The following is a 19938-nucleotide window of genomic DNA, read 5'->3' on the forward strand; positions in this document are numbered from 1 at the left end:
AAGGCAGGAAAGCAACAACGTAGAGTCACAACAAGATGAGATCCGCTGCAATACTGACTCTTAATATTCTGAAACATAACAAAACATAAAAAGAAATCATCTTTCTTCCAAACAGCTGAACTCTGTGCGCCCTTTTGTAAAAACTACATACATGTTTCTTAAGCTGCACATAAAAGGTAGATGAACCCAGAGCTGCTGAGGGGTTAACAAATTACTTCAGATACACTATTGTTGGTGTGAGGAGAGGAACAAAACGGTGAGCAATTTAGTCCACCATACTTGGGGAAAAATAAGTGGACAAATATGAGCTGGATAACTGAAGGTTAACGGTATTAACATTTGCCAAGCTCTTTATTTTGACTTTTTTAGTCCTAATAACTCTTTAAAGCTGTGTTTGTGTATGTAGAAAACGGGAACATTAGGCTAATAACATACATTAGTCAACTGAATGGTTGTAGCGTGTCTAGACAGTAAAACTCTGGAACTTTTAACTGTGCTGACTGAATAATAAATAGGGCAGTGATAAAAGCTTCGTGCACTGCACAGGTCCTTGATCGTTTAATTATTTCCTGTTTCATGTTAGGGAAAAGATTATTGCTGTTAAAAGGTTTTCAGAGCAGAGCTTGCTGAGGTGTCAAATATCTGATATGGATATATATCACTTAACCCAATTACTTTATTTTGTGTATATTTAAGGGCCATGACTAAAACTGTGATATTTAAAAAAAGAAATGTTTCTATTTTACCAATGCATGTTTTTTTCTTAATGATTCACTATAATAATCTATAAGAGTATTATAGTGAATCTTATAGATTTACTATAATAATACTGTGAATTATTCTGGTCACAATAACTGAAGGGAATATGTAATTTTGTATATTCAGATATTTATTTCTATCAAAATTTCTATCAAAATCCACTTGTACTAATTTGTCCTCTTGTGTATACAATGTGATATTCAGATGGTTTGACTTTGTTGCTGTTGTTTTAAAATAACCACACTTTAAAAAAAAACAAAAACAACTTGATTATGGGATCATTTTGACATCCAGATAAACAGTTGCTGGCATACATGCATACAGAGACTCCATTTAGAAGAAGTAATGTAATTACGTTGGTATAAAGTATTTTTAACCCTCACACAATCAGCTATAATAGCAAAACCTTTTTAAGTTGCCAGAGCATGCAAACACACACAAGGTGTTGACCTGAATCTTGCTGAATACCGATTCCCTGTGAGCCCGATGCCCCATATTAATTTGTCACAATCACAAGACCCATTCCCTGCGTCATCAACAGGAAACTGAGGGCCTGCCAAACGCAGTTAGACGTGCTCTTTAAAAGTAAAAGTAAACTATTGTTCGTTATAAAGAGAGTAAATACATCCCAGAGTTACACGGGCACTTCTTATGACTCTGTGGTTACGATCTTGTGATAAAGTTGTGACCTGGGCTACTGATTTCTTCTCTACACTTCTGGGTGGCCACAGCCACATGTACTGCGCCTAATCACAACTGACTGTATTTACACTCCTCTGCATAGTTGGAGATGGATGACATCAGCAAAACAAAACATTATCAACAAAGCAATCAAGAAATATCCACATTTGACACAAAAAGTTGTTTTTTTTGTCGACACCTGAGCCCTTTCCCCCATATCATTACAAATTCTTGTAACTGAAGCCCGCTTACAACAAAGTTAAACAAAGTGGAGGCCCGATGGCTTTTATGCCCTGCATGAGGACCACTTTAAAACCCATTAACATACTTTGATGGGACTCAACACTTATTAGGAGGATGGAATTTAAGGACTTCCAGATGTATCCTGCTGTACAGTGACATAGGCAGACACCGTGGTATGCAAACAAAATAAAGCACAGAACATCTGAGACTCCACTGCTGTACTTACAATATATTAAAAAAAACACAATTTAGAAAAATCCTTTAAAGTTTTTGATCCTTCATGAAAACCTCAAGAAAAACAGTACCTTGACAGATGTTGCACTCTGTGGGGATCCCTCTCTTGACAGGCCAGGAATTTTGTCTATAGAAATTGAAAAGTGACAAAAAAAAAGAAACAGTAAGACTGAAGTTAGAGTAAAAAAAGATATTTGGAATAACAAAATAAGAAATGAGAAAAAGGTGAAACGACGAGGGAAGCAGAAATTCAACGGAAAGAAGACAAGCAAGTCGGTCTGGAAAGTAAGTATAGGGGTGCTTATGGAGATCGCAGCCTTGTAAATGTGTTGGAAGTCTGGTTCCAGGATCCAGTGAGGTACCTATACTAGAAGGTCTGGAACAATCAAGAAACACAACGGTGCTCTGAATCTCATTGGCTGAATGCACGGCTCCTCTCTAGTCACTGGAGAAGGAGTTTCTTCCTCTACTGACTTTCCTTCTATAAGAAAAACACTACGCTGTCCAAAGCCTTGTAATCAACTCTACTAACAAACTTCAAGCACCTAGAAATGAAACAAAAACACTCCGGAGTGGCAGCTTTGGCTTCAGGAATATCCATCAGACATCCTATACCCTCTCCCCTCTACTTGCACACACGACCTGGTGGCATCTTTATGAGGCCTGACAAAGTGGTAGACAGAACGGAGAGCAAAGCTGGCTGCTGGAGACATTAGAAACCCTCTCTGTCTCTCTCAGGTTACGCAGACTGTGAATAGATTAGGTTTGACAACTGTAACTTTTCAATATATCTGAAACAAATCCTCTGCATGTCACCTCATCTTACTTTTTAATTCATTTCCACTGAACAAACAAAGGAATGCATGGCTATACATTTTGAAATATAATCCAGGAGAAGTGGCTAATTTGTCTATTAACTCATCAAACAAGACGTAGTCTATCCAGTCTTAGACGGCTATACTGAGCTGTACTTACCGATCATCCTGCTCTGAGAATAAGTCTCTTCATACCCTGTTGGAAGACCAAACCGTAAGGTCACCGGCCAAGTACATCACAATTGCTTGGGTTTTCTTATCTAAAAGCAACCTATGGAGCATACAACTACTCTAATGCTTCCCTAAAAATATTTACTCTTAAAACTCGTTCAAATCATGCATTCAGATGACAACATTTTGCCATGTTAGCCATGAAAACTACTAAGCACTCACTTCGTGAGTGAAAAAGCGCCAATCAAATAGAAAGTGGACCTCAAAAGAAACAAAACCAACCTCCCCCCCCAAAAGAAAAAACAAACACTGGTGGAAACAGGGGAATTAGAGGGATTAGAGACAAGAATGAATAAAGAACATGCACCGCACATGGAGATACGTTAGCACTTGTGCATTTTACAGTATAGTTATTTAATAATTTTTGGTGGTCTTACAGGAAATCTATTATGTGGACTTGGTTTTCCATAACATTCCAAGTGAGAGGGTGGGACTGAAAAAACAAAGAGCAATCCATGACGCTCTTACATTATTCAGCCACTTTCTAGATAAGCTGTAAAATTCACTGTTCCCACACAGAGTCATCTTATCAGATGTATTTCCAGACAAGATGTATTTGTAGTCATTAGTGTGTAATATAACACTAAATGATATATCTGTGATGAAAATGTGTTCAATTGGAACATCTCTGACATTTTAAATCATTTTTAACATTACTTTATAAAAGTGCAGGAACCATGAAAAGTGCTAATGTACCTCGGGTAGTGGAAATGGTATTGATAACAATACAGCAGTCTGTACTAAACTCTAATTCAGAAACTACTTTCATGATATAACTTACAAAAGACCTGGGTGAAAAAAAATGTCTGTGTCAAAAAGTTTCCTTTGTAAAATACTTTTTCTTTTGAGAGGCGGCTCGACTCTCAAGTCACTGAAATTTAAAAAGCCTGAAGTCTTCTGTTCCTGCATCCTTCTCAAGACAGAACACAAAATGACAAGGATGCAAGAAAGGAACAACAACCCAGCTTACTGTCACCCAAGTCTAAGCTTATTTACATAGCTCAATGTACAGACCCAAAGTGTCATGTCCACTCTGTTGAGGAAAGAGTGCCCCCCAGAGGTGCTCAGAAACACCCGTGTGACCCTCTGGACCATCCACACCTGAAAAGCCGGTCAGCCAGGTTAACAGCAGGACAGACAGTGAATAACAGTAAAATAAGAAATGAAGGATGGAAGAAAAAAAATATACAATCCATTTCAGAACAATGCACATTTTAGGAGCTGAACTTAAAACATGACCTTGAATCAGGGCCTACAGGCACACACAGATTACCTTATTTACTTTTGTGCTCTGGATAGTTAGTATAAAATTTAGCTTTCCAAATGAACGATGTTTACTCAGAGGCTGTGTGTCCTCTTCCTGAGCTAAGGTAACAAATGGCTTATGAGTAGAACTTGTCAGTGGAAGCAGTGACTACACTTTCCACTCCATTTTAGCAGTGCTGTTACATAATTTGTTCCATCAGCTGGTTGTTAAGACCAGAACTAATTACCTTTATTCTTTAGTATTTATTAATGCTGTGCCACTTTATTGAATTTATATTGTATTAATCTGTGTTACCGACTCATTAAGTTAACTCCACATGTTATGGTGATTTTCTTTGGAGTTTTAAACTCTTATCAATATTGTGATGCCAGTAAAAGCACTGCATACTGCATCAGGGGAGGGGAAACTAAGATTTCTACATACTCTTGCCTTGCTGTGAGGGGAAAGGGAGGCTCTTGGCTCTGTCTGGTGAGTATCCCCTGCTGCTGACGCTGGAGCCAGAGCGGCTGTGCGGGGAGCGGGCCACCTCTCGGCGCACGGGAGAACGATCTCTGAGGGGAGGAAACGGGGCTGCCTTTCTCCTGTAGTGGTCTCTGTCCTCCCTGGGGAAAACAGGGGAAATGTGAGCCCTGCCAAAATCTGAAAGGTCCAAACATTGAGAGCTTTTTTTTTTTAATTTTTGTGAATTATCTGAGGTTAAAGTTATTTCTGATTGCAATCTAATGGCAGCAATTTACCAATGCCCAATGACGGGTCCACCTCTCTCACTCATTTATGTACCAACACAGAACAATGCTGCCACCTAGCACTGTGAGGTCATTCTGCTGTGTGCAACATTTTCCTGTTTTATGTTTTATTTATGCTACCCATATCCGTTTGCAGAGTTATTTGCGGAGAGGCGTTTTAAAACCATAATTTCCCCAAAAGACCGCAAAAAATGCCCTTTTGACTTGAACACTATTGTTCCCCTTTAATATTTTAAAACGTGCATCCCAAACATTTTCATTCAAAGATCACAGTAGCTGTTGTTGCTAATCAAGCACTCCCTCTCTGACTGTAACTTCACCTATCTGCAACGAAACAGCTGCACAGTCAGACAATGGTGGCACCTCAGGCAGGATGTAACCACCCATTTAGGTTAGTAAGGTTTGACGCTTCAAAGTGAGTTTTCACCATGAGCATCTTGCTGTTCTGAAACCAGATATGATGAGACGGGGGTGGACCTGACCCAGAAAGTGAGGGACAGTGCACCTTGCTTTAACTTCCTTTTTTTTTTTTTTATATCCTAATGAGGAGCATCATTTACAGTATGAGCATTAATTAAGACAATAGAGTCAACAGGAAAGTGGCTGAGGTCACAAAGCAAGAAAAACACAGGATGTGTGTATGTTATATTTAGTGCTTAACAAATTAATGAAACAATCACTCAATATAAGGTTTATGCCACAACTGCCCTAAAATGTGGTAAGTAACAAAATTATTTTTACGTTCTATAATAGATAATCCACTGCTATGTGCAAGCTCTTTAATCAAAATTATATTTTTAATGCTAAAATATAATTGTTGTTATGTATTCATTTTCCAATTTACATAGTAAACCACATTATTTTTTTATTTTTTTTTAAAAAAACAAACAAGATGCCAAGTTAGTTACTTGCATTCCTGAACATTAAAGTTTAAGTGTTTAAATGTTATGCCTGGTTTCCTAGAGAAGTCCAGTGTGTTAAAACTTGGGTATAAACAAGTGTGAATTTAGTTTAATACCCCAAATAATGTAGGAATTTTCAGTTTTAAACAAGTTGACTGATATCTAAAATACAACTGTGCTTTTTTGTTTTTATGACAGGTGTTTTAACCTCCTAGGACCTGGCGTCCACATATGTGGACATCACATTTCTGGGTTGTCTAGACCAAAATACCCTTGGCAAACGCTGATTAGTTTTGCTCTACAAGGGCCTGATATGTACTTACGAGGACATTATACTGCCACAGTTCTATCAAAATTTAAAACGAATGTCCTCATATGCGATATATATAAGACCTCATATATAAGACCTCATTTTTCTCAGAAACAAAAATCAGGTAAAAAGAAAAATAAAAAAATCTGATAATTTTTTTTTTTTACATTCATCAGGTCCCAATCAGCCCAAATAGCAAAGAGAAATTAAAAATCCATGAAAGAGTTCGGGTCCTACGAGGTTAAAAATGTAGGTGCTATATATAATAAATTAAGACATTTCTTTATTGGCTTGACATGGTCTGCCATACAAAGTCATTAATAGGAATTCACTCTTACCCTCTGTCCAGGTTTAGTATGGCCTGTACTAGTGTGTCTTCCCCACTCTCTGGGAGCGCTCTGGGTGCTGGGTAGATGCCTTGGCCTCTAACGCTATGAGGAGGCGGTGCACGAGCACTGAGGGGATTAACAAAAAATAAAAGAGACGCACACACAAGTTAGTGTTTGCAGATAAGCACACAGTGTAGTACATAGTGTTTATTTAGATTTCTTTGGGGAAATTGTGAAGAGCCTGTAACATAACCTATGTAAGTGGCCGACGGTGTTGCCGGCATCTATGCTTGTGTGCTGCACATTATGTGATAGTGTGTTGTCTCTGTGTTTTATATGTGGTGTCAACCATGACAAAAACAAATAAATGGTGGGACTTTTCCCCCTCCTGGTTCTTCACTCTTTGTTGTGGTCAGTTTTATTTTTCAGTGGAGCAAAAATGTTTGTCCCTCAAGATTTTCCACTTCTTTGAACATTCCTCATGTCCGTCCTGCAATCTCTCTTCAGAAATTTACTGACATTTGTGAGTACTTAATTGACGCTATGATTGTTATTACCTATAATGAGATGATGATTGTTACTCTCTCTGATATATTAAATTAAAAAAGCTACAGCAGTAGCTGGAGATGTATAGGAGAAATCAATGGTATTGAGCAGATCAACCACAATGTGTATTTTTCTAGGGAGGTGCATGTCAGGCTACGGTTCAGAAGGGTGTATGACAGTTACGGCGTAGCCACAAAGTGAATTTCTCACTGAAGCACAAATCTTCAAAAAGGAATTCACATCTGCTAAGTGACCACATGAGATAAAGCTCTTTCAACAGCCACAAATCCAAGCCTTACTTCAAACAGGTTTACTGGACACATGCTTTCTGGCTAAAGATAAAGGGCAGCATTTTTCTTAGTATCAGTTGTGTAACAAACTATTAAGGAGATATTTTGTGTATGTAAAACATGACAGGAAACAGAATTAACATCCAAATGGTCTAAGGCTACACTAGAAGGAGTATTAAGGGTGGCTTTAGTCCAGGAGATAGAGCAGGTTGGAAGCCTGGTGGTTTGGTCTCTGTCTGCCCCAGTCTGCATGCCAAATATCCTTGGGCAAGATACTAACCCCAAGTTGCTCTCTGATGCACTGATCCGAGTATGAAAGTGTGTGAATGTTTGATAGAAAACAGTTTACCTCAGACAAAAATGCTTGCATGACTGGGTATGAATGGATGAATGAGACATGTTATATAAAGCGCTTTGCGTGCTCATCCCGTGCAATACGGGATATTTGCTTTGCAATAACAAAACCCTAAAATGGGAAAAAACATGTTTTGTGCTTTTGTCAAGAATTTTAGACAACTTAAACAACCATGCATCCGACGCAGCTATGAAAACAAAATCACTCTCAACCTTCCCCCTCTTCTCTCTCTGCCTGCCTAGATTGGTCTATCCAGTGAGTACACTTTATACCCAAGTACTGTTCATAAATTTTGCTACTGTACAAACAGCGCATTTTCAAAATGCACCCATGTGTGACGACATAATACCTACAGGTCTCTTACCACATCTCAGTGTCAGGGAGGATTAAACTAATTAAAGCTAATCCTTCAACTTTTCACAAAGTGAACAAATTGTAACATAGACATGCAAGTTACCTCCGCTCTTTGTTGTTAAAGTCATAACACTGCAGACTCATCAGTTATGTAACATGAACTGCATATATTTTTTTTATTTTGGCACTAGCAAAGAGCACAGATATAACTGGCAAACCTTATCGTCGTCTTTAATAATGAAATATGCACAATGCAAATGCAACATTGAGGGTTTTACTAAACTTTAGCGCACTAATTGTACCCCGATATTAAAATATTCTTAATAATGTTCAAATAGGCTACCTAGTACTATTTAATGTGCTATTATCACACATCAGCATTACGCACAGGTAAAATAAATTTTGACTCATATTTGTTAATGTTATTTACAGCTAATTTGTGGTGCCTTTGTCTATTAACAGAAATCACACTGAATTGAACCAGTATTTTTAGAGAATATTGTAAACTTGTCACCTAAATGTCTGCAAACCTAGTGTTTAGCCTAAATATAGACACTGTTTAGCCAACATTGCTAGACCAACAGTTGTGTAAACTAAGAGTCTGGAGAGCTCAGCAGAGACCACAAGAAAAGGAAATGAAGCAAGACAGGCCAATATGGGTCAGAAACAGACCACGACTCGTGATTGCTGGTATGTACACAAACATTACAAACACATCCCCCCACTAAATCCCCCCCAAGTCCAACCAGAGAAACTAAACAGAAATGACTTCCTTATAACATCAAGTGAATAGAACAAGACTGTCCCCTGCTGTCCAAAATGAAAACATTTTAATAAGCAACAGTCTAAATCCACCATCTGGCCGGGGCCTTTCTGTGTGGCATTTGCATGTTCTCCCTGTGTTTGTGTGTGGGAGGAAGCCGGGTACTCTGGCTTCCTTCCACAGTCCAAGAACACATTAGTGGGGCTACGTTAACTGGTGTCTCTAAATTGCCCATAGCTGTGAATGTGAGTGCGAATGGTTGTCTGTCTCTCTCTGTGTTAGCACTGTGTCAGATTGGCGACCTGTCCAGGGTATATCCTGTCTCTCGCCCTATGTTAACTGAGATATTCTCCAGCCCCACTGCGACCCTGATAAGATTAAGCAGAAGAGGATGGATGGAATACTGTATGCATACAGAAGGTGGCTGATAAGGCTAATATTAAAACAAATCTTAAGACAAACAGTTTACCCAAACTCCAAAGGCCGCGCTGTGTGGGAGTCATCCCTGGGTACTCTGTAAGGATAGTCCTCCTACACGACAAAGAAAATGTGAAGAAAAAAATCTTTTTTATTCGCCACTTCTATATTATTTGTTATCTCTTAAGACAGAAAAAAACTCAGTATCTGGTTAAAAATAGTGTAAAATGACAAAAAGCATTGTATTTAATTTTGCATACATAACCCACTGATAAGCGACAAATGACAAACTAGCTGAAATGACGGATTTCATTTACAATTTTAATACTCAAATGTAAACACAAACTCTAAAGAGTAATATAGGGGGGGGGGGGGGAAGCAGAAGAAGCACAATCCCTATAAAGGGAATTTAAAAGTCTAAGAAGAAGAGTTCAATAGATGCCTATAGTACATATACGTTTCAAATTATCTTAAATTATATTGTTAACTACTTTGTCCTTGGATTGGCCCCTTAAACTTACAATATTATGGGAAATATCTAAACTGTAGAGACTCTGAACAAGGTTGATTGCTTTTGATTGAAAATATGTAGTTCACCTATTTGATTACAATATACCAAAAAAAAAAACCTCTTACCCTCCTTGAAGGTGGAATGGCTCTGCGTTCAGCAGGGAAATGAGGGCCATCTCCATGGTAACCCCTCTGATCTTCATGGTAACCCCGGGGTCCACCTCCATTTGGGTAAAAGCGGGGACCTCCTTCATAATCATAGCCACCACGGCTGTAGTCATCTTCTGGCCTCCCAAAGGGGCCTCGTCGCTCAACCCCTCCAGCCGCCCGTGGGTATGGACCCTATACACACACACATACCTTTTTAAAAAATTATATGTTTTTTTTTTTTAATGCTTGCTCAGATTTTGTGAAAGAAAAGTCTGAGCCAGAGCTTATGGCAACTTGAAAATAAATCTTTAAAAAGATTCCTGGTGTTATTTTATTATTCACTCTCCATCCACAAACAAAAATAAAAATTATTAAAATTAAAAATCAGCAATTGTCAAGGGATAAATAAAGAAAAGTAATAAGGCATAATTTGCATGTGGGAATTATTAAATGGGATGCAGTGATAAAGAGGAGCTCACCGGCCTGTCTGTTAAAAAGCGCTCATCATACACCTCCCGTATACTCCTTTCTCGCCTGTAAGTCACTGAAACGGGCAAAGAGTGAAACATACTGTTATCACTAGCACTGTCTCTGTTCAAGTGTGGTCGGACTAGCTTCTTCGAGCTGCAATATTAATAAAGTATTAAATAGAACTTTTTCTCAGAAGCCATCTGACATGAAATTGAGGGCCAACACAGATGACATTGTTCTATTTAGATGCCTTGAATCTTGTGGTTTCCTAATGTTTCATCTGAAACTGTCTGAAGTGAAGCACCTTTTTAGCCTCACACATGTGCAGGCTTTAACACAAAAGCAGCTTTTGCAAAAAGAACATGTCTAATACATGAATATTGGTACAGGTTCTACATATGCACAGATTGCACAGGAGCTGCTGATCCAGTTCTACACTGCGGTCATTGAGTCTGTCCTGTGCTCCTCCATCACAGTCTGGTATGGTGCAGCCACTAAACAGGACAGGAGCAGACTGCAGCGGACTGTACGGGCAGCAGCAAGGGTCATTGGCGCCCCCCTGCCCTCCATCCAGGATCTGTACCTCTCAAGAACCAGGAAACGTGCAGGGAAAATCATCACAGACCCCTCACACCCTGGACACAGACTTTTTGACCTGCTGCCCTCTGGCAGACGGTACAGAAGCCTCCAGACCAGGACCACCCGACATAGGAACAGTTTCTTTCCCCTCGCCATCTCCCTTCTAAACAGTTGACCTGTCACACTGCTCCCACTGCCAGACTGCAACTGCACCTTATGTACATTCTGTAGTATTCATTCCACTTCATTTCTGTATTCTATGTATATAAGTTTAGATTGGTTATTTATAGTTGGTTTACACAGCTTTGTGTATGTATGTGTATGCATGTGTAATGTATATATAGACACGTGTGTGTGTGTGCGTGTGTGTGTGTGTGTGTGTGCGATTTACATTGCAGTGCTTGAAGCCTCCATCTACCGGAACCAAATTCCTTGTATGTGTCTGCACATATACTTGGCCAATAAACACGATTCTGATTCTGATTCTGATCTGATCTCCCTAAACTAGTATCACATCAGTGTTCTCTAGTATGTTAGTGTTTAGTGTCTATTGTTTGTTAATAACTTACTTTTTTGTTTGTTTTATTTATTTAAAAAATATATATATTTTTTGCTCTTTGGGCTTCTCAAAATGTAAGATCTTCAAAACAATCTGTAAAGAAAGTTCATATAAAGTGTTAAGACTTCAGAGCAGACATCAGCAGAAAACATTAAAGACAAGACAGGGCACGGTCTGAAATGCAAGTGAGCAGGCTGAGATTACTTTGTGCAGGTTGTATGACCTAACGTGGAGGTGAAAAAGAGAGTGCATGCAGGTTGGAGTGGGTGGAGACGAATGTCAGGGGTGATTTGTGATAGAAGAACAGCAACAAGAGTGAAAAGAGATGGTCGTGAGAACTGATGTCATGTGTGGTTTGGAGATGGGGGGCATTGACAAAAAGACAAGAGACTGAGCTGAAGGTGACAGAGTTGAAAGTGTTAGGATCTTCATTGGGAGTAACCAGGATTAGAAATGAGTACATCAGAGGGATAGCTCTCAAAGTTAGAGGCAAGGCAGAGATTTTTGGACATGCACAGAGGAAGGATAGTGGATAAATTGGACAAAGGATGTGGAAAATGGAGCTGCCAGGTGGGAGTAAAAGAAGAAAACCACAGAGAAGATTCATAAATGTAGTTGAGGAGGACGTGGAGGGTTGGTGTCACAGAGGAGAATGCTAATGATAAAGTAAGATGAAGGCAGATGATTCACTGTGGGGACCCCCAAAGGGAGCAGCCAAAAGAAGAAGACTGACCTAACGTGACATGTTAAAGTACATTTGATCCGCAGTAACTTAGTCAATATAGCCATCAGCTTGATGGCAACTAAACACTATCATTAACAAATCATCACTACTGTTTGTGGTAAATTTACCATCTACTTTACCACCTACTGATTGCGATGTAAACCAGGCTGCTATCACGGCTAACTAGCTAGCTTCAATGCATGCACCAAACACCAGCACGCTTGTGTACTAAGTTAATATATCGTTAAGGCCACCAACAAAATCCTTTGATATGTACGTCAGATTGCGGGTTCATCTACATAAACTGTAGAGGTAAATAATTTAACTGAAAAATAACAAACCGAGCTTACTTTCCTCTGTCGCCCAGTTAGCTTAGCTTCTCCCGGTAGTTACGGTCGTTATTTACGTTGTGCACGTCATCAAAGTGCGACGCAATATATACGGCGTTTTTCCCTGTTTGCTGAACAACTGCTCCGTGTAAATAAAATTACACACCATATTTTTTTTTAACAGCTTTGGCATTATTCTAACGGACGGTGTGGTGTTGCTAAGAACTACCGTGAAGGTAGGCAATTGCTCGAATTAACGTTAAATTGAATAATGCTGTGTTTATAGTGGATATATTAAGCTGAACTGCTGGTTGTGTACTTTATGACCATCATGTGTCTTTCAGAGTGTTTTATTTGAGTCCAGTATGAGCGGGGGTTTGGCACCAAGCAAAAGTACCGTCTATGTGTCGAACCTGCCATTCTCTCTCACCAACAATGACCTACACAAGGTAAGTTTGTCCCTGTAACTCTTAAGTGTTTGTCCTGTGCCACCACCACAAACTTGAAATTAAAAAAATAAGGGCAAATGTTGTAAAGATTTTCAGCTTTTATTCAAGGGATTGGACAGTGGATTGCATTTATATAGCGCTTTTCGGGGCCCTCAAAGCGCTTTACAATTCCACTATTCATTCACTCTCACATTCACACACTGGTGGAGGCAAGCTACAGTTGTAGCCACAGCTGCCCTGGTGCAGACTGACAGAGCGAGACAAAGGCGTCTAGGAACTGCAGCTATTTTATGCTCCTGTTTCTGGGGCTCTGGATCTTCAACAGTTGTTGAACAGAAGGTTAAGAAGAGAGGTGACCATCAGTGAGCAGCAGTATGGCTTCATGCCAAGGAAAAACCCTGAAAACGCGGCGGATTCTTTGAGAGTATTCTTTTTAGAAGTACAGAGAAGGTCAGAAGGAGTTGCATAGTGGTTTTGAAGAAAGCATGTGATATGAACTGTGATACTGCATGAGGAAGTCACAAGGGGCAGAGTAGGATGAGTGCTTGGTTGCAGGCAGTGTTGGGAAGGTTACTTTTAAAATGTATTCCAATACAGAATACATGCCCCAAAGTGTATTCTGTAACGTATTCCATTACGTTACTCAATGAGAGTAACGTATTCTGAATACTTTGGATTACTTAATATATTATCATGCTGTTTACAACTACATGAATGTACTATTGCTGTGATTTATTACTGTTACTGAAGGTCCGCGGCTCCGAACCGTAGTAAAGGGACCTCTGGCTAATATGGTGGGTTCTGTGTCGGGCTCGTAGCCGAAAAATAGCTTTACTTTGTTGTCTGGGTCAACTTTGCTAGCGAGAGACAGAGAGAGGCATTGAAAGGCTACTCCAACGGAACTTATTGTTTTTGGAGGAAAACACGAACACGGTGTAGCTTACTTACAGCTGGGCTCGTCAGGCACTCTTCTTGGCTGCAGTGGTTATTATTATATTTACATGCTTCCAGCTCTCATTTTTGCTCGATGACAGCTCATACTTTTCCTTTTTCTCCCTCCCTCGCTCACAGACACATAACGGGTATGGCAGTCCATTCTCCCAGCAGCACGGACTACACTGCCTATGATGCTACATTCTTTAGAGCTATACCGGTAGCATTCTGCCTATTAGCTTAGCACAACAACAACAAAAAGGCCTCTCTCACCCAGGAAACACGCAGAGAGAGAGCGTCACCCTGTAACCATGGCAACCGTAACGCTTCCACCTGGAACAACAGAACATAGCAGTCAAACAAAACCCAAACAGTCCTGACCCGCGACAATATGAAACAGGAAAGTACCGCTGTGTAATCCATTTATTTCAACAAAGTAACTGTATTCTAAATACCACCTTTTTAAACGGTAACTGTAACGGAATACAGTTACTCATATTTTGTATTTTAAATACGTAACGGCGGTACATGTATTCCGTTACTCCCCAACACTGGTTGCAGGACATGCATAAGGACAGAGAGACAGCGGTGAGGTATGTGGTAGGGATTACATTAGGGCTCGCCAGACAGATGAGGTCAGGCAGAAATCTCCGTGGGTTATGATGTTTGCAGAGGACATTGTGATCTGTAGTGAGAGTAGGGAGCAGATGGAAGAAAACCTGGATGGAACAGGAATGAAAGTCTGTCAGTAAAAGCAAGATAGAATACGTGTGAAGGGAGACAGGTCTAGCAGTGAAGGTGCAGGATAGAGGTAGTAAATGTGAATGATTTAAATACCCAAGGTCAACCAGAGAAGATTCATCAAAATTGTGAAAAACATTATACAGAGCAGGATGCTAGTGATAGGGTGAGATGGAACCAAATAATCCACCGTTGCGACCTCATAAAGGGAGCAGTCACGAGAACAAGAAGATACATAAACGCTTCACTTTATTAATATACGAAATAGTTTTCAAGCAATGACTGCCTGACATTTAAAGTCATGGACATCACCAAAAATTGGGTTTCCTATTTTGTGATGCTTTGCCATGCATTTTCTTTTTGCCTGCTTAGATCACCATGGGAACTAAATTAAACACATGGTCGTGTGTGAACGTGGTCTAGAGTATGTTATTTTCTGACTTTAGTTTTAAAATGGGCTGTATGTGGTATATTTTTATTAATACTTTTGATTTTTTTCGTTTTCTACAAGTATGATATAGAGTCTAAGGAATTTGTTTTATACATTAATGATCTGATATTTTTAATTACCAAGAATATTTCACTTTGATCTGGCCACAAAGAAAAGTGACTTCCACAGCCCCATCATTAGGCTGTAGGACAGTGTCAGTTTCAGAGCTCGAACGTGCAGCTTTTACATTAGAAATAAACAGCAGCTCTGAGAGTGCATATGGTGGTAGAACCAATATATTAATCTATGAGATTAAGATAAATGATCTTCTGTAGCATTTTCTCTCGACTTATTTGCACACAGCTGATGCCTTTTTCTAGTTTTATTCTTTAAATTTCTTTATAGAAGTTTCTCACTTGTTCCTCAGATAATGTCTATAAATGAAGCATTTGGAATTAGCTGAAGATAAGCCACATGATATGTCAACTCTCCTTTTATGTAGGCACATAAAAAGCCTGAAGCAGAAAGCCTGACTTAACAGGGAAAGTTATAACCACAGTTGTGACATCTGTGATCTTTGACTGGGATTTTAGGTTTTGTCGAGAGGCTTAAGCAAAGAAAGCTTGGCTTTCAGTTTAACTTCCTTCGTGGCACACCCCACCTCTCCCTTCGGTCATATGTTCGAGGGTCTTTATATTTGGGTTTGTTGCCAGCAAAGTACATGCTCAGGTGAGATTAATTGATTGGCTCAGGCAAATCATTCGGCCTTCAAAAATTCCTGGATTGCATGCACATTATATTTTGGGTTACATTTCAGATTTAGTGCAAAGTGCCATCCTCAAATTCGGCATGGGCTTGAGGATGTCACTTTGTCAAGTTTATCTCTGTACTCTTCAGAATTCTTCCAGCTCCTTCTATCTTCTGTCACCCATTGCTACTGGAAGCCATGCATACTGCCTCACCCATGTTTTACAGCGTGCTGTGAATTCCGAGCTTTAGTTTGGGAACATCTTCATTAGATTCTGTAGTGAATCCTAGACTTGGATAATCTATCAAAAGTAGTTCAAGAAAGGAACAGTGGTGAACCAGTGACGGGGTCATGGGTGGCCAAGGCTCACTGATGGACGTGCAGAGTGAAGCCTGATCTGTGTGGTCTGATCTAACAGATGAGCTGCTGTAGCTCAAACTGCCAAAACAGTTCATGCTGGTTCTGATAGAATTGTGTCAGAATACACAGAGCATCACACTTTGTTGCCTATGGGGCTGCACAGCCCCAGACCAGTCAGCGTGTACAGGGTGACCTGTTTATCACAGAAAGCGCCAACAATGGCGACGTGAGCATCAGAACTGGACCAGGGAACAATGGAAGAAGATGGTCTGGTCTGTGTTTGTTACCAGGGAAACACCTGGCATCAGGATGCACTATGAAAAGAAGCCAAGCTGACAGAGATTTCTGCTGGGACCTCTTGGGTCTTACCATCCATGTGGATGTTCCTTTGACACCTACCTAAGCATTGTTGCAGATCATGTGCACCCTTTTGTGGAAATTGTATTCCTTCATAGCTGTGGCCTCTTTCAGCAAGATAATGCGCTCTGCCATAAAGCAAAAATGGTTGAGGAATGCTTTGAGGAGTTGGCCTCCAAATTCCCCAGATCTCAATCTAATCAAGTGTCAAGTTGGATCTGCTGGACAAACAAATCTGATCCATGGAGGCTCCACCTCGCAACTTACAGGACTTAAAGGTTCTGTTGCTAATATCTTGGTGCTAGATACCACAGCATGCCTTCAGGGATCTAGTGGAGTCCATGGCTTGATAGGTCACCATGGCTGTTTTGGCAAAAAAGGAGGACCAGGCAATATTAGGGAGGCAAACATAATGCTATGTCTGATGTGTAGATGTGTTAAACAGGTATTACTTTATCATAGAAATGGTCATATGATTATCATCCAGATGTTTTTATGTTACCTAGCACACCAGTTTTTCTATGTGAGCACCCTGATATTACAGCTGGCTGTCTGCACCTTAAGCCTACAGTCATTATATAACTGTAAAGTGAGCTAAAGTGACAGCTCTGTCAGTTTCTAAGTATATTTGGACCTTGCTGTATGTTTATTATGCATGAAAAGAGTGAAATTCCCCAGTGGTCTCTGAATCCAAAAACCTCTCACTAAAATAAATCACCGTGTGTCATTTCAGCTATTCAGCAAATATGGCAAAGTTGTAAAGTAAGTATTTTTTTATGTTATTTTATACATTTAAAGCAATGAATGATGCAACAGAATGCAATAATTTGGTAGCTTTGAAGCGATGTAACAGTTACTGCTTCAGTCGTTTCCTCACAGGTATTAATAACTATGATGGTTTCTCTCAGGGTCACGGTGGTTAAGGATAAAAACACTCGGCAGAGTAAAGGAGTGGCGTTTGTTCTCTTCCTGGATAGAGAGTCGGCTCATAACTGTGCAAGAGCAGTGAACAACAAACAGGTGAGCCTGTGCAAGGTTATATACTGATTTTTCACTAAGCGTAACCCAGAGGCTTTCTGCCAGCGATGTTTCTGTAATGGATGTGAGCGAGTGAAATATTTTTGCCTCCCAGTTATTTGGCAGAACGGTTAAAGCCAGCATTGCCATAGATAATGGACGAGCAGCAGAATTTATAAGGAGACGGAACTACACAGACAAAAGTAGATGCTACGAATGTGGGGTCAGTAGATATCTACTTTTTTGGGGGGGTCCTGTGTGGCTAACTACATTTTTAACTAAAGTTAGAAATGCAATTGTGATAGTTTTCCTGTATTTTCACAATGGCACATGTCAGGATTCTGGACATTTGAGCTACGCATGTCCCAAAAACATGCTGGGAGAGAGGGAACCTCCGAAGAAGAAAGAAAAGAAAAAGAAGAAAAAGGCTCAACAGCCCGAGCAAACGTATGTAATTTGTGACATATATATTTGTGCAACAGAATATATCACAGTACATCTACATTTTTATTTATTTATTTATTTTTTCTTTTAGCGAAGAAGAAGAAGAAGAAGAAAGTGAGGAAGAGGGAGAAGACCCGGCTTTAGATAGCCTAAGCCAAGCCATAGCTTTTCAGGTAAGGGTGCAGAGACAAGAAATATCTACCTAAAAATATCTAGAGGTTTTGATTCAGAGGATTGCATTATGAGTTGCAAAGTTACATTATGGAAAGTCTGACTCAAAATAAATGAAAAACTGTCAGCACTGACATATTTGTTGTCTATTTGTTGCCCTCCAGCAAGCCTGTATTGAGGAAGAACAGAAAAAACAGAAGAGGCTGGCAGAGGATAATGCTCACGCTTCAACGTCGTCAGACTCCAAGAAGCCACGGATCAAAAAGAGCGCATACTTCAGTGATGAGGAGGAGCTCAGTGACTAATGGATGTATAGACTTGAATGTTTTATTTGGATAAATATGGACATTTTTTGAGCTGTTTTTTTGTGCAGGTGTAAAATATGTTTCAAACTTTATCATATGTTGATAAAGTTAGAATTGACACACAAAAAATCCAATGTTTTAAGTGCAAAATCAGATTTCAAAAAAAAAAAAAAAGCCAAACAGTTTGGGTACTGCTTTGGCTGGTTGTAGATAAAATCTGATCTTTTTATATGCTGCCAGTTTTCTATTAAATGTCAAAGGTGAATATGAATATTTTATTTCAGCACACTATTCACACATTTTAAAAAAAACATATATACGTATATACACACAGAGTATCTCACAAAAGTGAGTACACCCCTAGGTGAAAATGTCTAAGTTGTGCCCAAAGTGTCAATATTTTCAGTGGCCACCATTATCTTCCAACACTGCCTTAACTCTGTGGGGCATGGAGTTCATGACATCATGGAGCTGGTGGATGTTAGAGACCTTGTGCTCCTCCACCTTCCATTTGAGGATGCCCCACAGATGCCAGGCCAGTCAAATACCTTTACCCTCAGTTTATTTGCAAGGCACTGGTCTTTTTGGAGGTGTGTTTGGGATTGTTATCATATTGGAATACTGTCTTGTGGCCCAGTTTCTGAAGGAAGGGGATCATGCTCTGCTGGAGTATATCACAGTACATGTTGGCATTCATGGTTACCTCAATTAACTGTAGTTCCCCAGTGCCAGCAGCAGTCATGCAGCCCCAAACAATGACCTTCCACCACCATGTTTGACTGTAGACAAGACACACTGGTCTTTGTACTCCTCACCTGGTTGCCGCCACACATCCTTGACACCATATGAATAATATTTAGTTTGTCTTGGTCTCATAAGGCCACAAATAACCCATGTCCTTAGTCGTCTTGTCTTCAGCAAACTGTTTGCGGGCTTTCTTGTGCCTTATCTTTAAAAAAAGATTCCTTCTGGGACGATAGCCATTTGATGCAGTGTGTAGGGATCTGAGGACTGACAGGCTGACCCTCCACGCCTTTAACCTCTGCAGCAATGCTGGTAGCACTCATACATCTGTTTTCAAAAGACTACCTTTGGATATGACGCTGAGCATGTGCACTCAACCTCTTTGGTCGACCATGTTGAGGTTTGTTCTGAGTGGAAACTGTGCTGTTAAACTGTATGGTCATGTTAGCCTTCCAGTTACCACTATGAGAGAGTGTGAGCACAACACAAAATTCAGCACTTCCAGTTCCTTATTTGCACCTGACACCTTGTAACACTAACACTGCATCTATCTATACATACATACATTATATATATATATTGTATATATGTGTGTGTGTGTGCTCTTTTTAAAGCTTAGAAAAGCGGAAACCACTTGCAGTGACCCACACGTTGCATATGTAAATGTAGGAAATA

General features: G+C 39.8%; 2 protein-coding genes across 12 annotated transcripts in view; one reads left to right on the forward strand and one right to left on the reverse strand.

Moving 5' to 3' along the window:
• pphln1 (periphilin 1) overlaps positions 1–12700 on the reverse strand; it is a 34526-nt gene extending 21826 nt beyond the window's left edge. For 3 of the 11 annotated variants that reach the window (XR_014870438.1, XR_014870437.1, XM_085139032.1), the window contains exons 1-8: positions 10382–11508; positions 9879–10094; positions 9295–9356; positions 6527–6643; positions 4654–4832; positions 3978–4064; positions 2893–2928; positions 1989–2044 (exon numbers count right to left, since the gene is read on the reverse strand). Coding sequence is in view for 9 of the 11 variants with exons in the window: in XM_085139032.1 (XP_084995158.1) it covers positions 1989–2044; positions 2893–2928; positions 3978–4064; positions 4654–4832; positions 6527–6643; positions 9295–9356; positions 9879–10094; positions 10382–10471 (843 nt within the window). In the remaining 2 variants the exon portion in view is untranslated. The other 8 variants (XM_085139035.1, XM_085139034.1, XM_085139033.1 and 5 more) reach the window with 8 other exon arrangements.
• zcrb1 (zinc finger CCHC-type and RNA binding motif 1) lies at positions 12656–19349 on the forward strand. Its single transcript, XM_085139047.1, has 8 exons — positions 12656–12800; positions 12909–13013; positions 17316–17344; positions 17491–17602; positions 17715–17822; positions 17937–18046; positions 18135–18216; positions 18379–19349. Exons 2-8 carry the CDS (start codon positions 12930–12932, stop codon positions 18517–18519), a joined length of 666 nt encoding a protein of 221 aa, XP_084995173.1. The 5' UTR covers positions 12656–12800; positions 12909–12929; the 3' UTR covers positions 18520–19349.
• Positions 19350–19938: the final 589 nt, after the last annotated feature.

The sequence above is a fragment of the Neolamprologus multifasciatus genome, chromosome 17 (genome assembly GCF_963576455.1).
Source record: "Neolamprologus multifasciatus chromosome 17, fNeoMul1.2, whole genome shotgun sequence".
NCBI lineage: Eukaryota > Metazoa > Chordata > Actinopteri > Cichliformes > Cichlidae > Neolamprologus > Neolamprologus multifasciatus.

Bases quoted from the DNA above. Each gene is read 5' to 3' on its own strand.
- zcrb1 (XM_085139047.1), top strand. From the start codon at position 12,930: ATGAGCGGGGGTTTGGCACCAAGCAAAAGTACCGTCTATGTGTCGAAC. The intron at 17,603-17,714 runs GTGAGCCTGTGC...TTTGCCTCCCAG, and splicing joins GAGCAGTGAACAACAAACAG to TTATTTGGCAGAACGGTTAA. The intron at 18,047-18,134 runs GTATGTAATTTG...TTTTTCTTTTAG, and splicing joins GCTCAACAGCCCGAGCAAAC to CGAAGAAGAAGAAGAAGAAG.